The sequence below is a fragment of the Aspergillus stella-maris genome, assembly GCF_047715825.1.
Source record: "Aspergillus stella-maris strain CBS 113639 unplaced genomic scaffold BDV14scaffold_5, whole genome shotgun sequence".
Taxonomy (NCBI): Eukaryota; Fungi; Ascomycota; class Eurotiomycetes; order Eurotiales; family Aspergillaceae; genus Aspergillus; species Aspergillus stella-maris.
Genome location: NW_027396799.1, coordinates 471,662 through 483,711, shown reverse-complemented (window position 1 = coordinate 483,711; position 12,050 = coordinate 471,662). Strand labels below are relative to the sequence as shown.

General features: G+C 50.9%; 6 protein-coding genes across 6 annotated transcripts; 3 read left to right on the top strand and 3 right to left on the bottom strand.

Annotated features, from left to right (window-relative positions):
- Nucleotides 1-129: 129 nt before the first annotated feature.
- BDV14DRAFT_196199 (putative bZIP transcription factor) lies at nt 130-2,075 on the top strand (the record flags this gene model as incomplete). The annotated part of the gene is made up of 2 exons (XM_073772387.1): nt 130-929; nt 980-2,075. 2 exons carry the CDS (start codon nt 130-132, stop codon nt 2,073-2,075), a joined length of 1,896 nt encoding a protein of 631 aa, XP_073632340.1.
- Nucleotides 2,076-2,168: 93 nt separating this feature from the next.
- Nucleotides 2,169-2,874, top strand: BDV14DRAFT_103742 (uncharacterized protein). The gene has a single exon (XM_073765538.1). The coding sequence runs from the start codon at nt 2,262-2,264 to the stop codon at nt 2,718-2,720; it is 459 nt and encodes a 152-aa protein (XP_073632339.1). The 5' UTR covers nt 2,169-2,261; the 3' UTR covers nt 2,721-2,874.
- Nucleotides 2,875-5,479: 2,605 nt separating this feature from the next.
- Nucleotides 5,480-6,766, bottom strand: BDV14DRAFT_196198 (tetratricopeptide repeat protein; the record flags this gene model as incomplete). Its single annotated transcript, XM_073772386.1, has 4 exons — nt 5,480-5,852; nt 5,939-6,032; nt 6,102-6,141; nt 6,203-6,766. 4 exons carry the CDS (start codon nt 6,764-6,766, stop codon nt 5,480-5,482), a joined length of 1,071 nt encoding a protein of 356 aa, XP_073632338.1.
- An 863-nt stretch (nt 6,767-7,629) lies between these two features.
- On the bottom strand, nt 7,630-8,693 carry atp4 (F1F0 ATP synthase subunit 4). The gene is made up of 4 exons (XM_073767377.1): nt 8,635-8,693; nt 8,115-8,569; nt 7,809-8,031; nt 7,630-7,752 (listed from the first exon to the last, which is right to left on the bottom strand). The coding sequence occupies exons 1-4, from the start codon at nt 8,663-8,665 to the stop codon at nt 7,727-7,729; spliced, it is 735 nt and encodes a 244-aa protein (XP_073632337.1). The 5' UTR covers nt 8,666-8,693; the 3' UTR covers nt 7,630-7,726.
- A 140-nt stretch (nt 8,694-8,833) lies between these two features.
- noc4 (ribosome biosynthesis protein NOC4) lies at nt 8,834-10,768 on the top strand. The gene is made up of 3 exons (XM_073765535.1): nt 8,834-9,312; nt 9,362-9,573; nt 9,632-10,768. The coding sequence occupies exons 1-3, from the start codon at nt 8,905-8,907 to the stop codon at nt 10,665-10,667; spliced, it is 1,656 nt and encodes a 551-aa protein (XP_073632336.1). The 5' UTR covers nt 8,834-8,904; the 3' UTR covers nt 10,668-10,768.
- Nucleotides 10,769-10,785: 17 nt separating this feature from the next.
- On the bottom strand, nt 10,786-11,929 carry BDV14DRAFT_103668 (uncharacterized protein). Its single transcript, XM_073765534.1, has one exon. It carries the CDS (start codon nt 11,791-11,793, stop codon nt 10,903-10,905), a length of 891 nt encoding a protein of 296 aa, XP_073632335.1. The 5' UTR covers nt 11,794-11,929; the 3' UTR covers nt 10,786-10,902.
- Between the last annotated feature and the right edge of the window lie 121 nt (nt 11,930-12,050).

The window sequence follows — 12,050 nt, the reverse complement described above, 5'->3', positions numbered from 1 at the left end:
TCTACTCTACCAACCTCCCACCCCGCACTCCCAACACACCGCCTCTTGTATCACCTCAACATCTCTTCATCTCGTCTCGCATTCCTCATTTCCTTCTCTTGATCCTCTCTATCCTGCCTCTGTCCAGTCATGGCAAGATTTTCACAACCAGCCTTTGACTTCTATCACCAGCATCCTTCCGCCTTGGACGCAAAACCACCATCAACATCATATCCTGAAGACGACGAAATGAGCGTATTAGACGACAAGATTCTCGACACCACCTCGCAAGACTTCACATCTGCTGCCGACCACCGAAGGCATTCATACGAACAAGGCCCAGACGGCTTTCAACATCGCGACTCGGTCTGGTCCGACTTTTCTCAATCAGTATCCAGCAACCAGTCCCGCCACAACTCACAAATCGCTCACCCGTTCTTTGAGTCTGCTCCCAATCCTTTTATGAGAATGGACGGACTACCCTACGGCCAACCTCAACCCTGGCCAATGCAAAAGGACTCTGGCTCATGTACCCCCTCTGCTATGTACGAGAACTACCCCACCGACATGGACAATGCTTCGGTCGCTCCATTTTCTGGGGGCGCTGTGGGCCCGGTAAATACCGTCAATATGCCGTCCATGTACTCTCGCCAGCATATGGGCTTTGCGCCGCCGGGCGCGGTCGCCATGTCCCCACAGTCAAGTCAGGGCTGGATGCCCGCCTCGACAGACATGCCTGACCCCGGTCGACCAAAGAATAGTCCTACCTACCGGAATAGCTCGCCTTTGAGCGTTCGTCGCGACGGTATTCGAAAGAAGAATGCTCGCTTCGAGATTCCTGCCGAGCGGACATTGAGCAATATCGACCATCTCATCAGCCAGTCGACCAACGAGGAAGAGATCAAGGAGCTAAAGCAACAAAAGCGCTTGCTGCGAAACCGTCAAGCTGCGTAAGTTATATTTCTCCCCTATTTATCCTTCGGCGCTAATGGTTGTATAGTTTGGATTCGCGCCAGCGCAAGAAGATCCACACCGAGAAGCTCGAGGAGGAAAAGAAGGTTTACACCCAGACCATCAACGAGCTCGAGCGACAGGTAGACAATCTGAGACTGCGTGAAGAGGAACTCCTTCGCGAAAAGAACGATTGGTTATCTGCGCAGCAGGAGGTCAACCAATACATCAACAACCTGCACATGGAGAGGGACGAACTCATTCGTGTCCACACCTTGGAGACCGCGGACCTTCGAAAGAAGAACAACGTCCTCAAGGAGACTGTTGAGAAACTTGAGCGCCATGCACGACCCAATGTTCCTTCCGAGTTTTCCGACTTTGAGAATCTTACCATGGAGACTAGTCCTTGGGAAGACTTCACTATGGTCAACAGTCTTTCATTGGATACTGAAGCTGTCGCCGCCGCTCCCCAGCCTACGCAGACTATGATTGTCGCTACGAATGAGAAAGAAAAGGCTGGCAACAACGACTACCCTTTCAGCTGGAACGCTTTCTACATGTGCCTGCTGTTTGGTGCTTTCATCGCCTCCAACAGTGCCTCCGCTCCTGCCCGATCTCTTCCCCGTCTGTCTGAGGAATATCGCGCCGAGTCTGCGAATGTCCTTAAGGCCGTCCTGGCTTCATCGCCCCCAGAACTTGCGCAGTCGGCCAATCAGCCTGCCGTCTCAGCCTCTGCTGGTCCTCTTCCCACCACCATCACTGGCGCGGAAATGGCCCAAATGACTGGCTCTGCTGCCACCTCAAACCTCGACGAGCTTCACAATACTCTTGCGATGCCAACCAAGGAACAGGAGCAGGAGCAGGTCTTTGCTCTCAACGCTGAGCAGTATAACTCGTTGACTACGTTTGATGAAACTGGCGCCGGCTACAAGTCACAGCAGCCCTCTAATCTCCAGCAGGCATTGGCCGCGATGAGAGGTACTGCGCAGGTCAGGATGCCTAACAAGACTACCTCTGAAGTTTACTCTCGGTCACTTATGTGGGACCGCGTTCCTGAAAAGGTGATTCGCGACTTCCGACGAATGGTTCAGGAGTACGGCGCTTCCACTAACCGAGAGGAAACCTCCGGCTTTGCCCAGGCCTGAGTAGACCCCAGGAGTTCATACACCAGCGTATCCAGAGACTGCTACCTTTGCCGCCCTCGCTCTTCTTTCAACACCACTTTTCCTTATTCTTCCACGCCCCTCGACCGTTATGTCCTTTTCAATGACCCTATGACAAACTTGACGATAAACGACTGTTGGCCAGCTTAGCCAGACTTAGCCATATACATGCATAGAACAGCTTGCCGTTTCCTTCGACTGGATATATGTTATCGACTAGCTACTCATGACTCTGACAACAAATTAGCGATGTGTTATACTTTTTTTACGGGTTACCGGCGTACAAATGATTTATCAGCGACTGGATCATTTTTGAAATTTATCACGAGCCGACAAAGCGTTTTTGCATTTATGTACACTTCTACGTCTTCAGAAGTCTCTCATCCGACATCACGCTGCTTCGAAACTACCAGCGCCTTCAACGGTTGCTCTGATACGACGAAGAGTTGTGCGGACAAAATACCAACGAAGACCAACACTTTTATTTGCTTTCAATTATTTCCTACTTGTTTTTGTATTTTGGGAATTCATGTTCTATGTTGCATCTGCGGACTGGACCAAACAACAGGGCGAGGGGCGGCAATTGTGTTACGATTACTGATGATACGACTGACATGTTTATGTTGATGAACCGGAATGTTTTAATGTCTGATGATACTTGTTTACTTTTTCTTCCTGGACAGCGGGGCTGCCCACCATCTCTGGGTGGCCTGTTTGGAGCATTGCTTACTTTGACCCTTCTACTTCTCCATCACCCCATTTACCAATAACCTTGACCTTTTCCCCATCTCGATCTTCACCATTTCCTTTGTTTGTCACTATATACTCCGACAGTGACAGGGTCAGCGTTTGTTCTCGCCTTTGCTTTTGCTTTTGCTTGTTATTTTGCTTTTCTGGCACTGGTGCACAGGATGACCTGGATTAGTCGCCGGTGTCAGGAAGCCCTTCCACTCATTTGAAGCAACCACACTCCCCGCTTTCCTTTGTGCCCCGTGTGTATTAGCTTCCTATCCCATATTTTTTTCACTTCTTGAGGTCGACCTATTCCTGTACTGTACATAGTGACAAACAAGACACAGTGATGAAGATCGTGTTGGATTACCAAAAACCCCGCATTCCTATGCCTTATCCTTGAAATGTAAGAAAATAGACCACCACTCCGACTTCTCTCAGCCATCGTACTAGAATAAAGCAAATATAGTACTCTGTACACTACACACTCTCACATAGTAAGCGCGTCCCACCTACCCGACTCGTCTCCCTAGAAAGTAGAAATCCGCACTCGCACTCATATCACGGGAGAAGGCAAACACCCCCACTGCCCCAACGCCGACAAAAGCAAATCTACCTTCCATCCTGAGACTTGTAACAGCCCAAATGACCCAACCCCGAGTCTAACGAGTCAGTCGCACCCAACGGACTGACCTGATCTGGGTACTCGTACTGATACTAGTAGCGATCATCGAAGCCAAGGGCGCAGCACGAACGATGGGGCACTGCCGCACTGACGGACCCCCCCTCTCTCTCCCCGCTTTCTGGTACCGTGATATTGGACAACAGAGTACAGAGTATGCGAAAGATTGGCGTATTTTCGACCTTATAGTAGAGATTATGTTCTTCTGGAGAGTTAAGACCCAAATGCACGGATCATCCATAATGAATGAATGGCTGGCTGGCTGTAGACTGTAAAGTGGAGTTGTACTGCAGACCATCTGTATTATCATCTGTAGAGTAGCCTAAGTGGGATCTTAAGGTGGGATCTGGATCTAGGTTGGGTTTGGATTTGGAGTACGAATGTGCACAGTGTGCTGCGGAAAACTGCGCTTGGGGCTCGGGGCGTAGACATACATACATGGATTAGAGTATGAGTCGAGGGTAAGAGTGAGATTTGTGGAATCGGAATCGAATGGTGAGATGAGGGGAACCTTGAGTTTGGGTTCCATCCAATATTCAACAAGGTAAGCGTGCTATAGTAGGTGCCTATCCTAGTTTGGCGCGTCGAGGTTCTCAAGGATATACGCTGTAAAAAAACATCGATGACCTATGTAAACGGTCCATCTTGATGCGCAGCATTACAACCTAGAAAGCGTTTCAGCTCACCAAGTGCTTACAGGCAACCCCAAAATGAAGGGACAAGAGTACGAATACTGGATAGTAGTGCTTCGACCGCATAGGCGGGATCATGCCCGTATCACGAGCTTACTATTCGCCCTGGCGCGGGAAGAAAGACCATGCATCCGGAGACCCCGAGAGGATAAAGGATATAGTATGGCTAGCAAATAAACAAACAACCAAGGTACCTCGCAACGTAAATGGCTATGACGATGAAAAGAGTTCAAGCAATAGAAGCTGTTCTAGATCGGCCAAGAGATTGGGTTCCCAGGACAAAGATGAGGCTTCGAGGATTCGAAACGTTGGGTCACGAACCTAGGGGGGATCTCCAGGCTCCATCTTCCAGTCTCCGCTCCTCCCATTCTCGCTGCAGTGCCCCACTCACAGCTGCCATGAACGTTGCGACAGGATGTGAAGGGATTGGGTCATTCGGGCTAGGAAGCGGAAGGTGAAGGCTAGGCGAACCAGGCTTCGAGGGCGGAGTCGTATTGGTCTGCGGCTGACGAGAGGGCGACAGGAATCAGGTTTGGATATACAGTGAAGGTCGTTTGGGTTTTTAAGGCCACCCGCTGTATACCGTTGGCCGTTGCGCTGCGATGGTGCATTCAGCCCCAAAGCTAGACCAGGCGTTTGACATATATGAGACACGGGAGCTCGGAATGGCCGGTGGGGGTCCGTGATAGGGCTGTTGTAGAGCGCCTAAGCGACTCGTGGGCTGAAAGGCGCCGAACCGTTTTGCAGACGCGATGCAAATGGAGGGATTATTGTGGATTGTATTTCTCTTTCCAGATCCTAAAAAAAGCCGAGGTCAATTTCATCATCAAGGCATCTTCTGGATAGATTTATTCCGGGATAGTGAAGACGGAACAATGGGGGGTTCGGCGCTGTGGTTGGTTGAGTGGGTGACGCCGGTTTGCATGGCGCAGTTGCAGAAGAAACCACGAGGGCCTATCAACCCAGCTGCAGCCGCCACTCCCCAGACACTTCCGAAGCAGTGATATATGCAGGTGATAGCAGCATATGGATCATCAAACAACACAACGCACAAATCCGAGTCGTCACATTTGTTTTGGGTCTTGCAGAAACTTGGAGGAAAGAGGAGACTCGGAGACTTGTTTCAACGTACCAAGAATTTCCTACAATCTTGTTTCCCTTTTCTTCAGCCAATCGGTAGTATTTCGCAGCCAAAAACTAAGTAGAAGATGGGGATTAGCCAAGAGCACAAGCGGGTCTTCGTCGAGCATTCAATGGTGCCAGAAGAGTGAAGCGATATTTCAGGCATGGATACCCAAGAGGAATTGTTGATCGCGAGGAGGATGATCCCTCATCCAGTCACTTACTTTGTCTTTCTTGCCTCCGAATCCCTCAATGTAGCACCAGGCAGCTTCGTTCATAGCATCCGCATCGCCGAGATTGGCAGCGGTCTCAAAGTAATGTCGCGCTGCTGCCGGGTCCTTTTTGACGCCCCAGCCATTGCGAAAACAGTTTCCCAGTTCGAAAATCGCCAGGATGAGTTCACCTTTGGCGGCACCGCCTTTCTTGAGCCCCGACTCGAGGGCTTCAGCTTCGATCGCCGCTGAATTCGACGCGGCGCCCGAAAGATAGATCACAGCCTTTTCGGGGTCAGGGGTGCATCCCCAGCCGTGCCTAGAAGGCAACCGCATGTTAGAATATCATATTTCATAGATGATGTATAGATCAGAGCTTTAGATCCAATGAGAGACCGCTCTTACCTCAGTGCAAGGCCGTAGAGCACCTGACTTAGGGCATTGTTGGCACCATTGGGATCCGCTAATTGAGCAAACATGCTCGTCGACTGCTCCAATTCTGTTGATAGCGAAGGGTTAGTCCGGATCTATCAATTGACTCAATGCGTGCGATTCATTGCTGTCTTACCACCGGCTTCATGGAGTCTGATGGCTTCTTGGATGTTCACCTGCATCATCATTAACCATCGATACGCAGTGTAACTTCGGTACCAGGCATGGGCATCTCACATCTCCTTGCGGGTCGTTGATCCGACTATGGCTTGAGCTTCTTGACCGCGGTCGAATGTTCTCCGTTCCAAGTCCTGACCCAGCAGGCGAGCGACTCGGCGAGCCATACTGCGGACTACGCTGCGCAAGTATAGTTGCACGCTTTTCCCATTGTGCCTCCCGCTCTTGCTCGTCGCCAGTATCGGTTGCTATCTGCGGCAGGTCCGGTGGGATGTTGACGGAAGACGCAGACGAGCCGCGCCGATCACGCCGCAACAAATGCGACAACCGTCGTTCCCCTCGCGGACGAGTCGGCGATGCTGGTTCTTGCAGTTCGGACGGGGATCTCGATCGAGAGAATGGATTTAATGACCGTCGGTTGGAGGAAGAAGAGGAGGGCCGCGGGGAGGCTAGACGGTCTTCATTGTCGTCTAGGGGACTTGGTGGAATGATGATGTCCTGTGTTGTGGTGTCCGAGCGGATGAATCTAATTTCAGGAACGGAAGCTCCGGCTGTTCCTGGCGCACGTTCATCGCCGGGGTTGTTGAGCGCATCTTTCTTGTGAAGTATATCGCGCAGCGGCATTGTTGCTAGGAATTATTGCGACAGTCGATCGCGTGGGGTTGGTTGATCTTTGCGACGGAAGATGGAGGATCGAGAGTTGGATCTGAGGAGTGAAACGTGAAGCGGGATATCACTGGCAAAGGCCAAGGCCCGGGGGCATTCAGGATTCATATAAGATCTTCCTTCTCAATGACGCCGTCTCAGCCACGATGCTGTTACATTGGGAACCTGGTAGGGCAGGACAACGACCTCGTAACTCGTACTGGGGGCTGTGTCAGCTCAAAGCCAGGCACAGCATGGCGGTGATCCGCTCAGGACATATTAATAGAAAGACAGTGCAGCCTGGAATGGAATTCATGTCCCTCAATTTCATGCTCTTCCCATGGTTCGACACGGGTTAGCCGCCCGGTAACCGAGTCATTCCAAGTGCGTGGAAGCTGGAGTCTGTTGCCGCACACATGGTTTTGTTCTGGATCCAGGGGGTTGAGTTCGAGTTGCTTTGGTTGTCAGCATGATGCTCCAGCTGTAAATGGGCGTGTAACTTATAGACAATCTGATGATGTGTAGGAAGGGAGAATTGAAGAATGCCCTGGGGTTTGCCAGGAAGCTTGGTTGAGAAGCGGTAAGAAAATGAACACAATCGATAACAGCAAGCCACAGCAGCATGGAAACAGCAACCGCCAATAAATAGAAAAGGCCAATATCGCAATTCCCAGTACTCTAGGTAAACACCAGGAAAAAATTACGAGCAATGCCCTAGAGTTGAAGGAAAGAAGGAATACCGAAGTTCATCAAATTACAGCTTAACAGCTCCAACAGGGTAATGAACCTCAAGATGCGAATACATAGCTACTCAGAATTCAACTACAGCAATATCACGGCACATTTTGTGAATCAAATGGTATTGATATGTCTAATTTAGCACAGAAACAGGTCTTAATTTGTACATGAGTTGACAGCAAGCTATCAAGCGGACTCCATTTACTGGGCCTTGGAGGACATGATGCCTAAATAACTGTTAGTCTTGCTCGAGCTCAAAGGGATCCTGCAAATTGTGACTTACGCTCAACGTCAGCGACGCTCTGGTTAAGGATCTGCTGGAGGGTCTTGGGGTTCTCGAGCTCCTTCTGGATCTTGCTAATGACGGTCTCGGCAAGCTCACGCTGCTGGCGCTGCTTGACCTGGCCCTCGTAGCGAACCCACGAGTCAAGGACCTGCTTGGCCTCGGTAGCGAGAGCGGTGCGCTGCTCGAGCTCGTAGGCCTGAGCCTCGAGCTGGGCGGTTTCCTTCACAAAGCGTTAGCTCCATTATTCCCAAGCAAGTATCGAAAATCATCATAACATGATGTCCATTATTGTGGTGAATGTACCTTGGAAACAGCGAAGAGCTGCTTGGTGAGGTCAACAACACCGGAGAGCTCCTTGACGTTGTCAATGCGCTGCTTGACAGCGTCGGTGTGGTCGGCACGGGCAGCGTTCAGGATGTCCGTGTGCTTCTTGACCTGGGCATCAGCCCACTCCTTGTAGGCAGGGCCTCCATACTTGGCAACAGCAGTGAAAACACTGAGCAGACAGAAAGCAGCAACGGTTTCCTCGTTCATCACGTAAAGCTCGTTGCTGATGGCAGCAATGGAGAGACCGGCGGTAGCGGAGAGGAGGGCGGTCTTGGAGACGAGGGAATTGCCGGGAACAGCATCGAGGATAGACTGGGCCTTCTTCTTGGGGTCCTCGCTGGGGACGTTGGAGTTGTAGCGGGTTGCGGAGAGGTTGGCCGTGACGGCAGCGACGTTGCGCGAGGGAAGGGCGGGCCGCAGGCGGGCAGCGCCTACTGGAGGTTAGCAAGTGTTATCGGGTACTGAAAGCGGTGCTGAATATTAGTCTGGAACATACCAATGGCGCTCTTAGCAAGACGCGAAGCCATTGTTGCGATAATCAGACCTTGACAGGATGTGATGGGTGAACGGAATTGAGGAGAACTGAAGTCGGGATGGCGGCTTGAGCAGTGTCGCGCTAGTCCCTACACGGTAATCGTGCGGTCACCGGAAAAACCGCCAGCCGAAGATGCCCGAAAAATTATAGAACCAGCAACAGGAAATCTACAAGTGACAGCACTGTTGCCTTTTGCTGCGTCGAGAAGGTATTTCGCACCGACCGGACAATATGCCTTCAGCTGTCGATAAATCAGTCGCTTCGAAAAAGCGAAAAAGCGCCAAAGAGAGCGGCGTCCCCTCCTCAAAACGCCGTGCCGTCGCAGAAAATGAGAGCGCAGAGACAGAGGCCGACGTCCAGCGACTGGAAGAAGAAATCGGGGAGTCGAGGAAACACTACAACAACATTGCAACACTCATATCGATGCTCAATGGAGAAGGATCATGGACAAACCCGAATCTGGCAGTTGCAGTGTCGCTTTGTCGAGTCTTCAGCCGATTGATCGCTGGTGGAAATTTGACCGAGCCAGAACGTGCCGCTGAGAATGAGAAAATCGTCGTGAGCTGGCTAAAGGAGCGTTGCAAGGAGTACCAAAGGCAATTGGAGTCTATCATGCGTGAGAGCGATGCTGCGTCTCAGGTGAGTTGCGCTCGTTGGACAGTGTCTTGCTCCAGGCTAACTCTGCTAGATCACTGCCTTGAACTTGGCCATGCGCCTCCTCAACGAACGTGCTACACATATTCCCGGCGACGAGACTCAAGCTTGGATCTCTGGTTTGTTCCGCAACATCTTCGAGGCGGTCATTGAAGCACGCGACGGACAAGCCTTGCGGACAGAGTTCCTAGAGAAGTACCTGAGGCCATACGAGGATGTCACCTACTACACATTCATGCAAGTTGCGTACGTTACCCACAAACCACGATTCCTTTCGACCGTTGAATACTTACAGCCATGATAGTGAATACGCCTCAACAGCACGAAGCACACAAGCCCTCGAAACCCTCGTCACCATTCTCTCAACGTGCGACAAAATCCCCCCAGCAAACCACAAGTTCACCTCCTTCCACACTCGCAAGAGCAAAGAAAACAAAAAGCTCATGTCCGTAAACACATACAAAAAGCGCGCGCAAGACGCCTGGCTCGCCCTCCTCCAAAACAACCTCTCCGCTCCGCTCCGCAAATCCCTCCTCCGCATAATGGTCCATCACATCGAGCCCTGGTTCACCCGCCCAGAACTCCTAATGGACTTCCTCACAGACTCCTACAACGTCGGCGGCGCAACCTCCCTCCTCGCCCTCTCAGGCCTCTTCTACCTCATCCAGGAAAAGAACCTCGATTACCCACAGTTCTACCCGAAACTGTACTCCCTACTCGACGAAGATCTCCTTCACTCCAAACACCGCTCAAGATTCTTCCGGCTTCTAAATACATTCTTAGCCTCTACACATTTACCCGCTACACTGGTAGCAAGCTTCATCAAGCGGCTGTCACGACTAGCGCTCAACGCACCCCCCGCCGCAATCGTCGCAATCGTCCCCTTCATCTACAACCTCTTCAAATCCCACCCAACATGCACATTCATGCTGCACCGTGTAATCGCAGACCCAGAAACAAAATCCGACATCGAAAAACAAGGAATGGACGACCCCTTCGACGCCGAAGAAGGCGACCCGGACAAAACAGGTGCTATCGAGAGCAGTCTGTGGGAACTCGAGACGTTACAGAGCCACTACCACCCGAATGTAGCGTCCATTACGCGCATAATCTCAGAGCAGTTCACGAAACAGAGCTATAACCTCGAGGACTTCCTGGATTATACGTATCAGGGGATGTTGGGGGCTGAGTTGGGGAGTGGGGAGAAGCCGTTGAAGAAGATTCCTGTTGTGGAGTATCAGATTCCGAAGAGGATATTTACGGATCGGTTGTTGGAGGAGAATGGGGGGGTTGATGAGGCGCCGGGGAGTCTTTTGCGGAGTTTGTGGGATTTTTCGTAGGATCTGTCATGATGTTTTTGATTATATATTAGAGCATTCTGAATCAATGTCAAGACACAATTGGTTCGTATTATTTTCTACCTAAGACCAATATTTTCCTCCACCTGTTCCAATGTCGCAAATAACCACTGCTATCTAAAGTATCAAAGATCACAACCTTAACGCCCGCTTGATGCTGTACTTGGATGATGGGCACTCTTCACCTTGTGAAGGTGAAAGCACGCGTGTCCTGCGTCTAATAATCCCCTGTGTTTCCTGCACTCCCTAGTAATGAGTCGGTCCAACGATTATTCGAGCTATACGCGGTCAATGGCTGAGAAGTTGAATCCGTAACCGATGAATCTCGCCATTGCCGGTACAGATATGGAGAAACCGCAACCAAGCCCACGGACTGTCCGATGAAATGCTGAGACCACATCCGTTCAGTCTGTTCTGCTCTTTCGTCTCCTGGATGGTAATCGCAAAAGACATCTAGCGCAAATACACCACGTTTCATATCGTCGAAAAGTTCGTCGTTGACTTTGACTGGGATGGCTTCGATATTGGCGCGCATCTTTTGAAGGATATGTTGAGCCTTTCTGCGCCTACGCTTTCCCCGGGTCAGAACCTCGCTCTCCATTCTTTCGAGAATACGCAAGATTTCTTTCTCGGATGAAGCACTGCAGACGGCGAACTCGGTCTTCCGTGCGAGTTGGTGGAGATCAAAAGAAACGGCACGGAACAATGCGTCGACTTTGTATAAGGCGGCCATGACTCGAGACGACAACAAGCTTGCAAACGACCGCTCGTACAGTCGCTCCCAGAATGCCATCCAATGGTATAATCCTGTACGGGACTTGCGCAACCTTGTCAGTTCGAGAGTTGCAATGACATGGCGGCAGGTATCGAGAGTATGTAGGGCTTCAAGTCGGGTCATTTCCAGGTTTTCTCGAGCCGTCAGTGTATTGGGAGGTATGTATGGCTCTGGATCAGGTTCCGGGTCTGGGCGCGCTCCAACGTCTACTGATCGATAGTAGCGCTGCTCGCGCGCCGATGTTGTTGCTGGACGGACACGCCCAGCTGTAATGAGCACCTCAGATGAGGATTCGCCATACTTCGTTGTGTCCGTTGAGTTGTCTGTGAGCATCCCGAAGTGCTGTAGATTGCTGTATAGAAGATGGACGCTGTTAGACGAATGTTGAATCGTGTATAGTCGAAGCGAGCGATATGGATAAACGAGTGTAGGATGAACGAGTGACTTTAAAATGGTTTATATCATTCGTAGGTAGAGATGAGATGATAATCTTCTCAAGCTGAATAGAAGAAATGAGCGCATGACAGAAGTACGTGTCGGACCGGTAGGTAAATGAAGTCAAGCGATTGAAACAGTGACAGTGGAAAGAA

Bases quoted from the DNA above. Each gene is read 5' to 3' on its own strand.
- BDV14DRAFT_103668 (XM_073765534.1), bottom strand. From the start codon at position 11,793: ATGCTCACAGACAACTCAACGGACACAACGAAGTATGGCGAATCCTCA.
- BDV14DRAFT_103742 (XM_073765538.1), top strand. From the start codon at position 2,262: ATGCATAGAACAGCTTGCCGTTTCCTTCGACTGGATATATGTTATCGA.
- atp4 (XM_073767377.1), bottom strand. From the start codon at position 8,665: ATGGCTTCGCGTCTTGCTAAGAGCGCCATTG. The intron at 8,032-8,114 runs GTACATTCACCA...CGCTTTGTGAAG, and splicing joins AGCTCTTCGCTGTTTCCAAG to GAAACCGCCCAGCTCGAGGC. The intron at 7,753-7,808 runs GTAAGTCACAAT...ACAGTTATTTAG, and splicing joins GAGCGTCGCTGACGTTGAGC to GCATCATGTCCTCCAAGGCC.
- noc4 (XM_073765535.1), top strand. From the start codon at position 8,905: ATGCCTTCAGCTGTCGATAAATCAGTCGCTTCGAAAAAGCGAAAAAGC. The intron at 9,313-9,361 runs GTGAGTTGCGCT...TAACTCTGCTAG, and splicing joins AGAGCGATGCTGCGTCTCAG to ATCACTGCCTTGAACTTGGC. The intron at 9,574-9,631 runs GTACGTTACCCA...CAGCCATGATAG, and splicing joins TACACATTCATGCAAGTTGC to TGAATACGCCTCAACAGCAC.